Source organism: Anomalospiza imberbis, chromosome 4 (genome assembly GCF_031753505.1).
Source record: "Anomalospiza imberbis isolate Cuckoo-Finch-1a 21T00152 chromosome 4, ASM3175350v1, whole genome shotgun sequence".
NCBI classification, from domain to species: domain Eukaryota; kingdom Metazoa; phylum Chordata; class Aves; order Passeriformes; family Viduidae; genus Anomalospiza; species Anomalospiza imberbis.
Window position 1 is genome coordinate 47,597,366 of NC_089684.1, and position 18,342 is coordinate 47,615,707.

Here is an 18,342-nt window from a genome sequence, read left to right on the forward strand (position 1 = left end):
AACAATTGGTAACTTCATGTTATGAAGAGGAATGAAGGTAAGATCATATATGAAACCATATCTCTTGTCAAAATGGATTTTTGAGATGGGGGTAATGTACATATAGACAAGTTTTCCTAGCTCTGTTTTCACTTCCCTTTCATTGAATTAAAAATGCATGTCACAAAAATAATTAGAGATGAAATACAAATACTCCAAATGGTAGATGATCTCTACCAACAAAACAGTGTACATGAACACTGAATTCAGTAACTAGTGAATTTTTCAGAGGAAATTGTCTCTGGATTTGTCTGTGTGATTAGTTTTGGAGAGTCCTGGTACACTTCACAGTGTAACACTCTAATGTGTGATGAAGAGAAAAGGAAACATGTATTTAATGAATTGTAAACACTGCTAAAAATTGCTCGGTTCGTGAATTATGGGGGTTTTAAGCTTTTTTAAATTCATGTTCATATCAAGATCCTAACATGGCATTCCTTGTTCTGTATAAGAGTAGGAAATTTTTTTTTTGTTTCAATTAACTTTTCATTAATAGTTATCGCAAATATTGTAAAGAAGGAGACCTGGAAAGTGGTGATACCCAAGAAAGTTATGTGATCGTGAGGAATTTGTTTCAAAGGTTAAGGCTATTTATTTCTCTGTGCTTTAACATTTATTTAGATGGTTTTTTTTCAAATCTAAACAAAATCAAGCACCCCACACATCCAAGTACAGGTAAACCTGAATAGATTTTTCCAGTAATCCAGTAGGGATTCTCTGGTTCATATTTGTGAAACATGTACTTCTGAATTAGAACTTCTTGTAGACAGTGTATTTGCTTATTAGCTTACTGCTGATATGCTTTCACAGTTCCAGGTCCAGACAAAGAGAGGTGCTGTTTTAAATAGTGTTATAAAATTTATACTTGAACTATTTGCATGTATGAACATCAGAGCTATCAACTGAATTTACCCTTAGATTAAAATGAAAAGTATCATCTACAGAAAAGGCCGAACAAGGCAATCAAATTATCTGGCTTAGTCAGGACAACATGTCATTGTTATGGCTTCCTATAAAACCAGAGTGTCAGACATGCAGGACATTAGTATGTCAAAGTATTTAAACTGGTATCACAATAAAATACTTTATCAGTTGATGGAAATAAAAAGTGGAATAAAACAAGAGAAAACTATTTTCTAAAATGTAGCTTGGGCTATTCTTAATGTCCTCTAGCTGACCAACAGAAATATTTCTGTCAAAGCACTTTTATATGGTTTTGTATTACTTCTCTTTCTGCTTTTCACTGTGATTCTGTGTTAGATTCTAGATCATCACTGCCAGGGAAAAAAGTATGTATTTCTACATTGTTTCATGGAGATGCCATGCTTCTATAGGATTTGCTTTTGAAAGACTGAGGAATTTCTACAGATTTCAGGATTAGAAAAGTTCTTATATTACTAGTAAATGTATTTCAAGAATAGTGGTGTGTGGGTATTGAGCTACTGTCTAAACCATTATAGATATGTATAATATATACCCATAATACAATTTTTATTTCAAAAGCACTGAAGTATTATGAAGTGTTATAATATTTAGATCCATTTATTAAGTGTGCACTGTGCTAATCTTATTTCCATTTCTTCATTAGTAACTATTCTTGGTACCTTCTAAAATTTATATTGCAAGTGAAAATATTTTGAGTGTTTCAGGACTTTTAAGGAAGAAAATAGTTGATTCAATGTTGCATGCAAGTATTTCAGAACTGTGTTTCTCTGCCTCCAGGTTGCAGAGAAAGGGGTCTTTGGGAGTGTCCTTTGAAGAAGCTGTGCATCAAACACACTATGATCTGTGATGGTTTCCCAGACTGCCCTGACATGATGGATGAAAGGAATTGCTGTAAGGACTCACGCAGTTTGTTACTCTCTTAAAAGGCTGATTGCATTTTTGGGATGTTGGGGGGCAAAATAAATTAAAGTAAAAATGCTTTATGCTCTCTATAGGCAGAAAGACTCAGTCATTCCCTCAGTTCCCTTTCCAGTTTGTCTATGCCACCAATTTCTCTCTTTCCTCGTCTTGTGTCCTTTGTTGTTCACATCCTTGGATCCTTGCTGTCTGTTTTGTCACTCTTATCCTCTTTTTCTTTTTTATTCATTTCTCTTTCTCACTCCTTGTTCTTGTGCCTTTGCACTTTCATTCCTTGTAGATTTTTGACTTTTCCCAAGTTTCCTCGACTTCATTTCATACACGCATAGCTCATAGCTGCTCACTGCTCATTTTTTCCTTGATTTTTACTTACCTGTGTTTTGGTAAATGTCTTATGTCTCTCCTCTTTGTTTAGTTTCTTTCCTGATTGATATTTCTTAGATTCTGTCTCCCTACTTGGCTCCACAGATTTCTTCTGCAATCCAAACTGTGATAACAGTGAAGACAGAGAACTTATGAGGGTGCACTGGTGGCATGGGCATGCTGTCCGTGTGCACAGTGCAAGTCTGTTCAAAGTGCTGGCAGTGAGCAGCAGGCCCCCTGCTCCCCTGTGGGGGCTGCCCTCAGTTCTGTTTCCATCTGAGAATGGGATGGGAAGTGGTGGAACATCTGTACACAGCAGCTGCTTTGCAGGCTCCCACCCTGCTTACTAAGCTGGGAGTGAGTGCCCTGAGATGTTAGCTCCACTTTCATTAACATATTAGTGGTACTCTGAATTCTCTTCTCTTGAGAAAACCTGACGGTGTGGGCATGCTCCCAAGACAAGGAAGTAGAAAAGACACGCTGGGAGAAAGTTTGCACAAGAAAGAAGGGATCATTGGTTGGTAAAATTGGTTGAAAACTGAAATTTTTCATTCTCTGAGTAAACCTGGTATTTTGTAATTTTTGCTGGGATGTTTGGATATAATTTTGTGATTTAAAAGAAGTCACTCCTGAGTCTCTGGAGTTCTGATGGTAGGAGCATTTTATGTGCTAAGTGAAGCCTATGAATGTGTTTGCCAAAATGAACAGCAGCCTGCATGTATCACTAGATCAAACTTTGTTTCTTTTTGCGAAGCTGAAGCTCACAAAACATTTCTTAATCTGCTTTTCATTGTAAAGATGATACCACTTAACTTCCAAGCTCTGTGCTGTAATCTAAAGAGTGAAGGTGGTATTAAAGTGATTTACTCATGATCACACATTAGGATCTTATCGAAGGACTAAGGTTAAGCTAGTTTATAATTACCAGAGTATATTTCCTCTCTGCTTTTGATTTGGGGCTTGAATATTCTAAAATGGCTGCAAAGTTTTCCCAGCTGAGGGCTTCCAGTTTTTGAATTATGCTCTCTCTGGAAGGTGGAGTTGCGTGCTTTTTCTGGTTTTGCATGCTTTATTCTAGAGCCAGAAAGATCAGGGGTGTGCAGCACTGCCTGCTTTATCTGTATGGTTTTCCCTGTGGAGTGCACTTTTTGTACTAGTGCTGCAAATAAATGCTTGGATTGTATGGCACTATAAATGCTGTGCATCAGCCAGACAAGGGCACAACTGAATGCAGCTCCTTTCCATGCATTCTCTCCCTCTCTGCCCTCCCCCAGGTCTCAGAATTCCCTGATGATGGGGATTATAGAAGAAGTGTGTTAGTGAGGAAGGTACTGTATTTCTACACATCTGGCTTTTGGAAGGGAGGTTGCTGGGGGAAAACTAAAATCCATTTGCAAATGGAAGCTCTTGTGGTTCCCATACTGAACAGACTCTGGAAATCCAAATGTAAGGATACCAGCTGTGAACTGGAACATGTCTATCAGTACAGCAGTTCTCTACCTCTAAAGTGGTGATAAAAATAAATACATAATTTTCAAAAGCAAAGGTGAATTCAAAATTAATATATAATTGCTGTGGCTGAGAGGAAATAGATATTCATTGTGGTAAAATATTTTTTTAAAAACCATGAAGAACTAAACAAATTTGAATCAGTCAGCTAAAAAGCACAGAACAGTATTTTCTCTCATAGCTTCTGAGGGGCTTAGACAGGTTTCATATAACAAGATCCCAAATGATACTAAGTAATCCCAGATCTTGCATTTTTAGACACTCTTCCTTCCCTCTGAATTTCAATACCCTCTGTCACTGCATGGCAGCAACTACCTTCTGCATCAGTGGTATCCGTACTGAATTCTGTTGCAAATGTGTCTAGCTTACTTTTTCCATAAATCTGATCTGTATCTACCTTCACCCTCCTCAATTTTTCATCTCAATGTGAATTTCACTTTGATCACATCTTTCTCAGGAGGAAGCATCTTTTTGTCTTTGCAGCATTTTGTGACACGAGTGAACTTGAATGTGCCAACCATGAGTGTGTGCCCCGTGAACTCTGGTGTGATGGGCAGGCAGACTGTAGTGACAGCTCAGATGAATGGGACTGTGGTAAGTTTCTGCTGTGTGGTGCCTCAAAGTGGTGTTTGGGTGATGGTAGTAATCCCTGGTGATTTAATTCAGTATACAGTGGTGGAGAGGTGCTCCCTCTATAAGCAAAGAGAAGACTGGGGTGAGGTTGGGAAAGCATGTGAGGAAGGGGGCAAAAGAGAATGTAAAAGTTCAGTGTGAAGTCTCACAGGGCAAAGATGTAAGAAAAGCGATACAGCAAGAAAATGTGTAGATGATGTGGTTAATCTGGAAAGTATTGTGTATAGAGGAGAGATGGAGAAAATGCTGAGATTTAGAAGGACCTTTTGAGAATCTTTTTTGCATGTGATAAAAGCAGTTTCTGAATTTTTACATAGAGATTAAGAGAGAATAAATGATGATGGTCTTTCTATCTAGATTATCTAACTAGATTAAGGCCATAAAAATTAAGGCTATCAGCAACCCATGTGAATCTGTGCTGGTGAATTAGAAGTATTTGGGTTTATTCTTACCCTCTCCATGCTTTTGCTGTTCAGTGTGTCATGCTGTTCACTCTTAGCAAGGTTCTGATAACCACACTTGCCTTGGTTTTAAATTGCATAGCTATTCAGCAAGTAAAGCTAGGAAAGGTGCCATCAACTTGGAAGAATCTTGAATGTAGTTGTATGTTTTCAGTTTTCGATCTGTAAAGCTATTTGAAATAATACTGAAGTTTTCTTCCTTTTTTCTTTCCAGTTACACTGTCTAAAAACACGAATTCCTTGATGCTCCTGACCGTTCACAGGTCAGCTGCTGATAACCATGTTTGTGCTGATGAGTGGCAAGAAAACTTAAGCCAACTGGCCTGCAATCAGATGGGTTTAGGGTAAGGTCAGTAGTTTGTAGCTTTGATGAATTTCTTAGGACAACTGGAGTGCTGGAGTTAGATGTGAACTATCATTGATCACTGCAATGTTAGACCTAGTGGGGAAATGGTTCATAGAGAAGAGAGGTAACCAAATTTTGTGAACTATGGCAGGAACAGAATTTCACTAAAATCTAGGCACTTTCACCACTTTATAAATGTTACACGATGGTTATTAAGAGTGTTTTGAAAAGAGAATGTTGTTTTGCCAAGTCTCAGTACTTGAACTTACAGTTATTGCTGAGGCTCAGAATTGTTTGGCAATGTAATACTCTGTTTCTTCCTAAAGAATTAAAGCAGACTTAGGAAATACAGGAAAAACCATCTTTGTTTATTTGCTTTTTTGCAATAAATACTCTAAGTTAGACAAGTGGATGTATTTAACTCAGGCATCTCTGGACAACACATTGTTTACTGTGTGGAACTCGGAAAAAAAAATAGCCTCTAAGTGTCTTATTGCATGCACACTAAATTGTGGAATTATTGATGCAAAATATAACTGTTGGATAAAAAACAAGTTCAGCTGCTCTGATGTTCACATCTGTCTCTTACTAGGAAGAGGCAAATCTGATGGTTTATAAGGCTATCTTTTGCCAGTGTCTGATCCCCAAACTGAATTAAGAGGTGTCTGTTCTGTTTGCTTTTCTCCACTATGCAAAGTGACATTCTTTGTACCTTTCTCAAAGTACACAGGAGGATAAAGACCCTGGGTTAGGGAGCCTGCACTTAACATACTCTGTTTACAGTGCAGGGATACTTGGCATCCATTCTAACAGATGCCCTGAATTGATGTAACTGGACTGCCTGCCATTCTAACACATAACAATTTTATACGCCTCTATCTCGGCTAGTGTAGCTAAATAATATTTGCATTATCTTTATGCTTTAGCTTTATATAGCATCCTAATAAAGCTTTATAGAATCATAGAAAATACTGAGTTGGAAGGGACCCATCAGTGTCATTGAGTCCAACTCCTGGCCCTGCATAGGACACCCCAACAATCACACTCTGTGCCTGACAGTGTTGTGCAAATGCTTCTTGAAGTCAGACAGCCTTGATGCTGTGACCACTTCCCTGAGGAGCCTGTTCCAGTGCCCAGCCATCTCTGAGTGAAAAACCTTTCCCTGTTACGTAACCTAAACTTCCCCTGATGTTTCATACCATTCCCTTGAGTCCTGTCACTGGTCACAAGATTGAAGAGTTCAGTGTCTGCCCCTCTGCTTACCTTCCTGAGGTGACCAAGTGACCTCAGACACTCTTCATACAGCTTCCCTTCCAGTCCCTTCACCATCCTTATGGACACCTTTTGGATGCTCTCTAACAGTTTAATGTCTCACATTGTGGCACCCAAAGCTACCCACAGTATTCAAGGTGAGGCCGCCCCAGTGCAGAGCAGAGCAGGACAATCCCCTCCCTTGCCTGGCTGGGGATGCTGTGCCTGACACCTCCCAGGACAGGGTTGTCCCTCCTGGCTGCCAGGGCACTGCTGATTCATGTTCACCTTGCCATTGGTTCTAACATAAAATTTGCTTCTCTTTCCCATGATGCTTGCTGCTGGGAAAATGAAAATGTATTAAACTATCACAGCACCTCTGATTCCCTCCTTTTTTCAGAGGTGTGCCTAGGCTGAAATCAGCATAGGTAGAAACTTACACCTTCTTGCTTCTTCACCAATGCTTGCTAACAGGTGTTATCAATCCTACACTTTTAAGAAGCATGAGAGACAAAAATGATTCTTAAATCTCACAACTCCCATTTTCTAACAGGGTGACTTCTATTCTAGAAGTCAATTTTCCTACAAGATCTTTTTAAGACGGACAGGCAATTTTGTCAAGGCCAGTGGGAAATTCAAATCTGAAGTCTACAACTACAGTATTACTAATATCTGATTCTTTCTTGCAGTACTTCTACTTCAGAAAACCAGACTAGTGTTTGCCTTTTCTTTCTTAATGCCCCGTTTTGTCAGTCACCTAGCCTGATTTTCTTAGGTATTCTTCAAGTTTTTGTGGAGTGGCACTGCCAAAAATACAGTAAATTAGCATTGAAAAGCCATAAGAAAAACAAAGATTATAATGTGTTACCAGAACTGATTTCCAAAAGGAGTCATAGGAGTAATACAGCTATTTAATTATTTCATTAACATTGCATAGGGATTCAGTGAAAATGTCACAGAGGCTAATGTTTTCTATATGGTGAAATGGAAGACTTTATAATTGGAGTTTCATGCTACTGTGTAATCTGATCTGAAGCCATGAGCTTCATCTCTTGGCATTTATGTCCTGTACACATTATTTAATTGACTTATAACAAGAATGGCTGAATGTGGGGTTGATAACTTTGGTGTTTTTAACAAGCTCTTCCTACTCACCATTGAGGGTGCAGGTAAATTAGACTGTATATTGCACAGAACTCAAATAATGATAAAACTTCTCCTTTTTACTTTTAAAAACATATTAAATAAATATGAAATGTTTTACGCAGTGCTTTTCTGCAAGTATTCCCAATGGGAACAACTTTATTTTACTCCTTCAGAAAATTAAAGCTGTGAACATACAAATTCTGTCCACATTAGAGCACACTGCAGAACCACCCAGTTTTGTGGCCATGCAGATTTCTTTAATAATTAATAATTTATTAATTACTTACAGCAACACTTGGTTTTGTTTTAGTAGCTCTCTTTACTCTTAGAGAAAAATAATGCATGTGAAATACCAAATTGAAGACTTACTAATGCCTTAGACCAGGAATTACAATGAATGGTAGCATTTGGAAATTTTATTTTCTGTAAAGCTCTGCAAACTGTTTTTCATAACTGTCTGGTGCTTTGCTAAATAAAAACTCCCAATTACTATATAATGTGGTAATGTTTAAAATATAAAGACAAAGTCTTTCTAACAGCTTTGGATATTTTAGTTATTTAAAAATAACATATTTTAATACTTTAGGCTAAATTAATCAGAAAAAAACAAATGGAGATAATGAAATTATAGTGGTTAAACTTAGGTTAATTTAATAAATAGTGCTAACACATTTTACAGAACCGAGTCCGTCTGTTTGGAATGTATGAACCTTGAGTCTGCAGCAACATGAAAATTTAATTCTATTCTGCCCATTTCACAAAATGCAGGCAATTTTACTGGCTGTTTGCCAATTATAATTCTACAGACAATGTGGTTTTCCAGTTTTTCATAGCACAACTCATGGAGTGTGTTGTGTGATTGATGCATGATGTAACATCACATAAAGCCACAAGTTCCAAGCATTGACTGAAAGGCTTTGGACTAATGGTGGCTGGTGCTCAAGTTATTCAACATGTATTCTTAGCAGTTCTTATGTTTTTCTCTAGTACAAAAGATGTTAAATTTGTTTGTTTGTAATGCTAAGAGTTTAATGGGAATGCTCAAGTCCTAGGTTTCACACTTTACAAGCAGATGGAACTATTAAGCCACCTACTCTGACTCTTTATGTCAGAACATATAAGTTTATTCAGAGACTTCTGACTAAGTCCCAGATTTCATTACAGTGAATTTAAATGCAGTCTCTGGCAATTAGTTTTTGTGTTTACACAGGTAGAGAACAGAACATCAACACATCTGTCCTGGTGTGTGCTAGAGGCTATGCTGCTGAGGATGGGTGTACTGTGTAAGTTCAGAACGTTGGAAGAATGTTGGAAGAATGTTTTTTGTCATGATGTTCAGTTGAAGATTCACTTTCATATGCTTGCAAGTCCACATTTTTGTTGATGAAATGGCGATCATAAAAGCATGGTCTGCTCAGCTGTGGAATTTGATAAAGGCAGTAGTGGAGTTGATCTGTCATTCTGTGAAAATATAGTGGAATAATTTATCTTTCTTAGCTGCACTAGGATGTTATAGCAAATACAATAAACTTCAAGCATTTGTACTCAGCAGAGTACAGGGGAATTTTACTTCACCTGCTTGTTCTGGTCTAGTATCAGTGTAAAATTGCAGCTGTCTACCAAGTTACTTGTTTTTAAAAATCTACTGTTGTCTCTTCCTGTGCCTGCTGCTCCTTTTCTTGGAGGCTGTGTCAGTGGTGGTCTACTGAAACCAGTAACTCCTTTTCCTTCTTTCCTCTGCTGTAGCATCTGCTGTGCGTGTATTTATGAAAGGGACAGACAGGTCTGTTGTTGCACTGCTGTTGTTCTGTGATGGGATTTTTTAAAAATAAAATTATTATTCTTATAAATAATTTTATTGTCTCAAACAGCATTGGAGCTGTCTGAATGTGCTTTTGGATAATTGGCCATAGGTGGCCATACTTAACCTGCAGAGGTCCCTTCCAAGCCCAACCATTCTGTGATTGACTAAAAGAAAGAGACATGAATCCTACCAAACAAGGAAATGTTCTTATTGTAATGATTGATCACAAATCTTTTTCCAAACTATTTTATGCAGTAATTTGTACATTATAAACCTACTGCCCTCTTTTTTCTTTCTTTTTTTTATCCAGGGGCTTCCAGATTCAAATTTACTCCATTTTACACTAAACAGATGTTAAATCTCTCTGCATTGAAAATTTATTCTGAAATCTGCAAGTTGAAGTGTTTTGGGTTTGTTTTTTTTTTTTTTTTTACTTATATATTGGAACTAAAATATTGTAGATTTAGACTAGACATAAGGAGTAAATATTTTACAATGAGGATGGTGAAACACTGGAACAGGTTACCCAGAGAAATGGTAGACACCCCATTCCTGGAAATATTCAAGGTCATGTTGGATGGGACTCTGAGCAACCTATTTTATCATTTAATGAGGTGACTAAAGACTTTGAGAGGGGCAAGGACTGCAAGAAACACAGCATCTTTTATCAGCCAAGCTTTCAGGCAAATAGGTCTTCCTTCAGTTTTGCTCTTTCTGCTGTATAATTCAGTAAAGTCTTATTTGACCTCCACACCTTCTCTGCAACTCCTACCACGGATCCTAATGAAAGATCTCCTCTGCATGTAAACCCTGTATCATTAAACACACAGGTTTCCTTTCAAAGGTAACCTTAGCTGATGAAATGATGCCAGCGTTAGCTTTAGATACAAAAAGTAAACGGAAAAATTTAAATATGCCTGTGAGAATACGGCTCTCAAGTTCTGTTAGAGATGAGAGAAGAAGAAATAGGTAATAAAAGAATAAATACGTTACATGTCCTGAAAAAACAAGAATAAATTACACTATGGGAAGGTTTAGTAGTGAATAGTAATTCTGTAAAGGATGATGTTGATCAAAGAAACAAGTGAATTTTGTTCAAATTCAGTGAATACTTTCTTTACAGGGGGAAAAAAGGTTGAAAACCAAGTTATTTGTTTCAAATTTTTGAAATTAAAGAACTAAAATTTTGTTTCAAATCAACATTTTTCTCTTAAATACATGCTTCTTATTTTTAAAATGAAAAGCTAATTGTCTTTAAATGAAGGACTTTAGTTTGAGGTTGAAGGATTTAATTTGAGGTTGAATTAATACTTCCAGCTAAGAAAATCTAGATTGTATTTGAAGCTTTAATGTCAGATGCTCCCAACTGGTCTTTTTTTAAGTTTAGCTACAAAATTATACTTTATGAAACCTATAATTCACAGATTCAGAGAAGAGAGTGCTGTGATTTAATGCCAGCCAGCTGCTCAGCCCTGCACAGCCGCTTGCTCACTCCTCCTCGTGGGAGGGGGAAGACAATCCAGAAGAGTAGAAGAAAGAAGGCTCATGGGTTGAGATAAAAAGAGTTTAATAGCTAAAGCAAAAGCCATGCACACAAGCACAGCCAAACAAGGAATTAATTCACCACTTTCCATGGGCAGGCAGCTGTTAGGCCATCTCCAGGAAAACGGGGTCCTTCACCTGTGCTGATGACTTGGGAAGACAAATGCCATCACTTCAGACATCTGCCCCTTCCTTCTCCTTCCTCCCACTCTGCATACTGAACATGAAGCTGTGGGATGTGGAATATCCCTTTGGAGAGGTGGGGTCAGCTGTCCTGGCTGACTCCTCCTGAGTCCTTCTGCACCCCCAGCCTCATCGCTGCTTTGAGTGGGGTGAGAAGCAGAAAAGGCTTCCACTCTGGGTAAACCCTGCTCAGCAAGAGCAAAATCAGCCCTCTGTTATCAACACTGTTTTCAGCACAAATCTGAAACACAACCCCATACTAGCTGTGCAGAAAATTAACTCTATCCCAGCCAAAACCAGCATGCAGAGATAAAGCAAGCGAGTAATTTTTTTTCAGTATAATTATGAGTTCACTCGTTCTTCGTAGGTTTGACTAGTTTATCAGCTAGTAGATAGGACTGAGGGATTTTGAAACCTAAAAATATCACAGTGATTATCAACTTTCTACCAAAAAATTTAAAGAATAATTTAATCATACGTGCTTATTCTTTCAATCAATGCAGTGAATACTTCTAATTTCTATTTACTTTATTTCAATATGTTTTCACTTTAAAATTTCAGATATCTCTGACTTCAATACTGTTAAAATCAAGGTTTTGATCTTTTAGTCCATATGGTATGTCACAGCTGTGGCTTTAGAGAATTCTACTCAAGACCAAGAAACATTTTAACCAATACATACAGACAGGAAACAGATGCTGTTCCAGCTCTGAAATAGGCCTAATTTGCTTTAAATTAGTGACCATATGTGTGTCATCCATTGCCTTCTGGCCTAACTCAAGGCTTCCTTTCTCAAACCTGCTGTCACATGAGGCCTGCAAGAATGGAATTATAGAAACTAAACTGACGTGTCACTGTTACTTGGAAGCAAGAAGTAATCCAGTTTATGGATTATACTTTATTCTAAACTTGCAATTGAATGCATTTGAATGAGTTTTTCCAAATGAAATAGGGAGAATAAGGTATTGAAAATACTGCTGTACAGAAGTATCCCAAATGTGTTACAGAGTGATGATCTTCATAACCTAAAATTAGTCCCTGCCTTCTAGTTTTTCTTTGTTTTTTGTTATAATTTAGTATGCAAGTCATAATGCTTCTTATTCACTGTAAACTTTGTTGTGCACAGTAATCAGCAGGTAGCAGACTAGAATGCTCTGAAAATTTTTTATTAAATATTTCCATTGTACACCTTAACTAATGAAACATTATTTTTCTCCACTGAGAGCACATTTAAAATGTAGAACACATACTGGGTTCTCTTTTTCTCTCTTAATTCTAAAAATTCCTCTCTTAAACCCACATAAGAGAATTGCTAGCTTGAAATTAAATTTATTAAAGGAATAATCTGATTTTTAAGTTGAAATTGAAAAAATAGTAAAATTTAAGTTAGAAATTCCTACTTGAGTTATATAAGTGCTACTGCAAAATGTTTTGCCTCATAAGTAACTTATTTTATAGGTTATTAAATATTTTTAATTGACTTAGATTAAAAGAAACTTTTAGATTAAAGGAATTAGATATGTTAGAATTTTATGTGCCCTGTGATGGTCATTAGATCTAGCAGACATCTTTCTGTGAAGAAGCAAGACTAACTTGGCCAAGGTACAAGCTGTAGGATGACCTGAAACGGAAAGTAGAATTCTAGAGAGAGTGAGCATGTAGATCAAACCTACAAGAACTGGTGTAGAACCAAAAGTGTCCTGGGAAATGTGAAAAGCCAGGAATATTATACAGGGAAGAAAAAAAGGCAAAGCAAGAAAAACCCCAAAACAAAACCACAAAGAAACCTTAGGAAATCATATTACATTACTAAGATAGCAAAGACTTAAGAAGAAGTGTTAGACTAAGAAATTAATGGGTAATACACTGCATTTCAAAGTAGCTAGTTTTGTTGAAATCATCTAAGAGCATGTAATATGTATGGCTCTGGTGAGTCTCCATCATGGCTGACAGTAGTGGTAGCCATAGGTTTGAGAAGTTGTAGAGACTGGAGGAAACTGGTATGTCATCTTTCATTAAAATGATAAAAGAATGAGATACAAAGATTTACAAACCACATTCCTAGCTTGAATTTCCAACAAATTCCAGCAGTATAGGGTCTTAATGACAGACAGAATGTATTTATCAGGAACAAATCATGTCAGAGTCCCTTCATTTATTCCTTGAAATACCAGACACACTGTGGATGGGGAAAAACCTGCACATGTAATATACTTTCAACTTTCACACAATGTGAAGTGACTTTTGAAATAAGGAAGGAGCTATGAACAGAGATGAAATGGGAATGTTGATGATTCATTGTCAGACCATAAAGATGTGTTGGTGGGGGGCTAGACGCATACCAGTGTGTCTGGGAGGTTACAGTGGTGTTGTGAGTCATTCAGATGATAGAGTGGAGAGCAGGCCTGATAATTTTTTCATTCAGCATCAAGCTGGGAGGATCTGAAAGCATTTTGGAGGACAGGATTAGAATTCAAAAATCTTTTGACAGGCTAGCGAAATGGCCCGAATTAAACAAGAATGTTTAAGTGTAATCACTTCGTGGTATTCAGTTTGTGTTAGATTTGGACTAAATGAGAATTGGTCAAGAGAAATGACCAGAGACCTAGAAAGCATGGTCTGTGGAGAAAGGTTGGAAACTCTGCTTGGTCAGTCGGGGGAAGGACTTATAGGAGTCTTCAAATATGTACAAGGTTAGGAATGAACTGCTCTCCATTTCCGATGGAAAAAAGGGTAATGAACTTAAATGAGAAGTAGGAAAATGAAGAATAAACATTATTAAAAAATTGCTTGTATATATTGACTGGAAATGCCGAGGATTCTTCCTCATTAAATTTATGTACAAACAGGGGGCACAAAAATCTGCCAGAGAGAATTTAGATATGGTTGATCTTATTTTGAATTAAGGGAATGGATCAGATGGCCTCATAAGATTTCTTTTGGCTGAATTTCTGATATTTAATATTTTAGTGAAAGAAAGTCCTGCAGAAGAATTTTTTCATAGGTCCAAATCCCATTTCATTCTTGAAAGCAGTGCAGAAGACCTAATGAAAATCTGTGTGAAAGTCACACTTGTCTTATACCACTAAACTTGGTATTTCTATCACCTCAAATGTAGAGGAGAGAAAAGTCATAAAACATTGCTGTTTTATTTTTACATGCCTCCATTGCAAACTTACTTTAATATGGAACTTTACAGAGTCTTGGAGAAGCCCATAGGCTGAGGCTACACGAACCCAAAAAATCATTCACTGAGTGTTATGTTTGAGCAGTTTGAGCTCAGAACAACTAGTGCAGCTCTTTATAAAGATTACTGCAGATATTAGACACATAAGAAAATTAAAATTTTATGGTCTGTTCAGACTTTCAGAACCATGTGGGTTTTAAAATAATACTTGAGTATGCAAATAATTTCATCCAGATAGCACTATGAGGTCCTGTGGAGCAGGTAGGATTTATAATTTATTTTATGAGTTTGGTAAGGGATCTGGTCAAAAAATCATCACTCCAAATGTGTGAATTACAGTTACCATGGTATGAATGTCTTAAGTTTGCAGATAGCATTAATAAACTTTCTGAAGCAATGTAGATATTTCAGATACTTACATATAGATATTGGTTGGACTTGATGATCTCAGAGCTCTTTCCAACCTAATTATTTCTGTGATTCTGTGATTTAGTGACTGTTCTGTAATGTTAAAATATGCTCTGGTGTGTGAAAAGTCTGGTCTAGTAACTGTTGGCCTTCTTTAAGATTCAGCTCTTCATCGTAGGCTCTGGTCACTACAGTGTGTGTGTGCTGTGCAAAAGAATCATAAAATCCTCATAAAATCCTCACTGTAACAGGCATCTGGAGAACATCTGGTCCTTCTCCCACTTGAAGCAGACCTATTCCCAAATGGGATCGGTTCAACCACTGCTCTGTTGTAGGCAAGTCTTGAAAACTTTGATGGATAGGGCTCTCTATTCCAGGGCTGCTTCACCTTCCTTATGAAAAAGTATTTCCTTTTCGTGTGCTGTGAGTTTCCAAAGCTGTAGGTCTAGGCTATTTCCCCATGTTTTACCACGCAGCACTATTGAGAAAAATTTGTTTCAGTCATGTTTTAACTCCTCTTCAAGTAGTTGCAGGTTGCTGTTAAATTGCTCCTTAGCTTCCTCTTCATAAGAATAAGCAAGTTCAGTACCCTCAACCACTCCTTAAATTTTGAAACCCATTTGTGTGATCCTTTCCAGTTTCTAAATATCATCTTAAACCGATGTACCTCAAAACTGCACACTGTCTTCCAGTATGTATGGTTTCAGTCAACAAATACTGTTTCAACTTTGTTTTTTGCCAATAAAGGTAATAATTAAAAGCAGTAATTTAAAATCCACACCAAGTTTCTGAGCAAAGCAGTTATGGTATATTCAGGCCAAAGGGGAAAACGGAAAACTACAGAGAAGTGAAAGACCTGAAAGCATTTAATAAAAAATGTCTTTTATTTGCTTGGCCTGAAATCTTGAAAGATACTGCAACTTCAACAGGCCACTAAACTAAAAAACTGGCAGGAGAGCTGTATTTGAACTTGAAGATGTAGCTTGATGTCTAGAAGTAATTAGCAATATAACCTTGTTGTCTTAGAAACTCAGAAGAAAATGTGTGCTACAGCTCCAAGAGGGACCAAGTAGAATCTGCCAGCTGCTGTGATTCTGGAGCACAGCATGGGGCTGGCTAAAATGGGTACCCATTGCTCCACCTCCCTCCTTTTCTCTGAGTGATTTACAGTCCCTGGTGTAATATGTGCTCCTGGCTCAGCAGCCCCTCTGAAAGTCTCACACATAGAAACTCTCACCAGCCTGAATCTTTACTCCTAAGATTTTTAGCTTGTGTTCTCTCATTCTCTAGCAATTCTGAGAATGCTTTGGTCTCTACACAAATGCTAAGCATTGTCTCCAGCTTTCTTCATCTAGAAATGAGGCTCTTTGTTCCCCTTCCTTCTGGCTATTTCTCATTAAGTAGATGAAAGGAGACAAGTGGCAGCCCTTGCCTATCTAAAAGAAAACATTTTATAATCAGCATCAAGGGGGAAACATAAATATTTATATAAGCCATTCTAAAGATAAAAATTAAGGTATCCTGGTTTTAAGTGTTTTATATCAAACTGTGACCACCAAAGAAAAACGGTATAGGTATGATCTATTTTACTTTTGCTAAGTAAAATAATTATAAAATTTCATGCAGGTATAAGTGTTTTGTAGGTTGTTACCTTGATTTAGAAGCACATGTCTCCTTAATTCTGATTGTAGCATCACTGTTATCTGTAATTCAGAACTGCAGGTTTCATCAGAACAATCTGGTATTTGGTATAATAGAGATTTGAATTCATCAAATGGCATGATATTCACACCTTTTTGCACATTTTTGAATTATATATTTTATAGATCAGACACTGTTTACAAGTTCATAAAATACCACTGTACATAATTATGAAATGGAGAACATCATTGTTCAGAGATCATAAGGCAGAGTGTCATCATAAGAAAAAGGTTTGCATATGTTTGGCAGGAAAAAGGGTGGGAAGTATGGAAGAGAGGAGATCTTTATGTGAATTCTAAAAGCAGGCACTGAGAAAGAAAACTCTTTTTGCAGCAAACATACGCCTGCACATTCTGGTTAGTAGATCATGGAATGATATTTGCTTAATATGCCCAGAGAAGGTTCTGAAGAATAAGTCATGTAACAGGCAGGGTCCAGGACTGTGACCTCAAAGTTTGGTTTATTCTGCCAGCTGTGTTGAAAATATTTCCATATGGTTACACTGACAACTTTACCATAAAACAGAATTCTTTGATCTCTGCTAGTTTAGGCAATCAAGTGGGTAAAGAATGTTGGTGTTTTGTAAAGATTTTTTAAAAAAAGAAATATAATCAGTATTGAGAATTGGATTAAAGACAAACTAATATCCTGGCTGGCAGTACCAGGTGCTATCATGAGAGATTGGGTTCGGAGGCCAATTTAAGGACACATCACAGTTTTTCTGAAATTCTCTCATTCTCTTTTCCATGAATTAGGATGTAGAATTTGGCCTTTGACCAGTGTTTGGGAGAGCACTGCTTCAAAGTCCTTGTCATTGACAGGGATCGATGGCTAATCATGAATGGTTCTGTGCTGGAAAGCATCATGACAAGTAAAATAATTTAGAAATGCTGTATTTTTTTTCCATTTGGCAGCCAAGGTATAATAAAATAACAATTTCTTGAGTCTATCAGGCAATAACTAGACTGAGGAAGTGGATATATATGAAAATATCTCTTGGTTCTAACCCTCACATACTTGTTAGATTGCTGCGGAACAACAGGTTTGACATCGTCACCAGTGATTTGTTCTGCTTTGCAAAGCAGGCAGTCTGGACTTAGAGATACTCTCAGGTTTTATTAACAAGGCCTAGACTGCTCTTTACTGTTAAATCTTAATGGATTTCCAATGACAGGAATATAAGAAAATATTTTTTCTGTTACCTCTTTTACATATGAAGATCTGATTTTTTTTCTTTGTTTTCATTTTGGGAGGCCAAGAAACTATTGAAACAATATCAATGTGTGCATTACAGTAAATGCCACCAGAAGGTTCTTGCTGTTCCTGATTCCAGTTCTTCTTGTTGGGAAATACAATGTGACAGTCATGTGTTGGCTGGCGTGGCTTCTCAGGGTGATTTCATTCTCCTGTGTATCTGGCACTCGTGGCTTTGCCTTATCACTCAGACATGTATCTTTAAAGTAAACAGGTATGTTAGGGCCTCTTCATCATCATAACTGTAACACAGAAGTTCTATCAATGTCTTTTATTTGTTTCAGAGGACCATCCAAAACAGAAGTTGTAATAGAGAGTGAGCAAATGCAGGACCAGAAATGGCTGAATCTGCACCCGGGTTGGAAGAATAAAAATGCTTCCACTTTACATGCACTTCTAGTGAATGGGTAAGTAACAGGTTAAAAAAGACCTATTTCACTGCTGTGGGTGGTCACTTATCAATGCAGGATGACAAACTCTCTGGTAAGCTCTTCTTTTCCATGGTATCTGTGTATAAATCCCAGCACATACTCATGTAAGTTGTTAAGATACAGTCTACAATTATTTTAGTGTCTGCAACCACTGTAGTCTCTTTTGAGACCATTTTGTGAATCCTCAGGGGTCCGTTCTGGTAGAATAAGAGCATTTGAGT

At 37.3% G+C, this 18,342-nt stretch overlaps 1 protein-coding gene across 5 annotated transcripts in view; it reads left to right on the forward strand.

Moving 5' to 3' along the window:
• CORIN (corin, serine peptidase) overlaps positions 1-18,342 on the forward strand; it is a 120,703-nt gene that overhangs the window by 92,400 nt on the left and 9,961 nt on the right. For all 5 annotated transcript variants that reach the window (XM_068188404.1, XM_068188405.1, XM_068188406.1 and 2 more), the window contains exons 14-17: positions 1,762-1,875; positions 4,258-4,368; positions 5,083-5,212; positions 17,975-18,097. In XM_068188404.1, the coding sequence (XP_068044505.1) occupies positions 1,762-1,875; positions 4,258-4,368; positions 5,083-5,212; positions 17,975-18,097 (478 nt within the window). The remainder of the gene's footprint in view (positions 1-1,761; positions 1,876-4,257; positions 4,369-5,082; positions 5,213-17,974; positions 18,098-18,342) is intronic.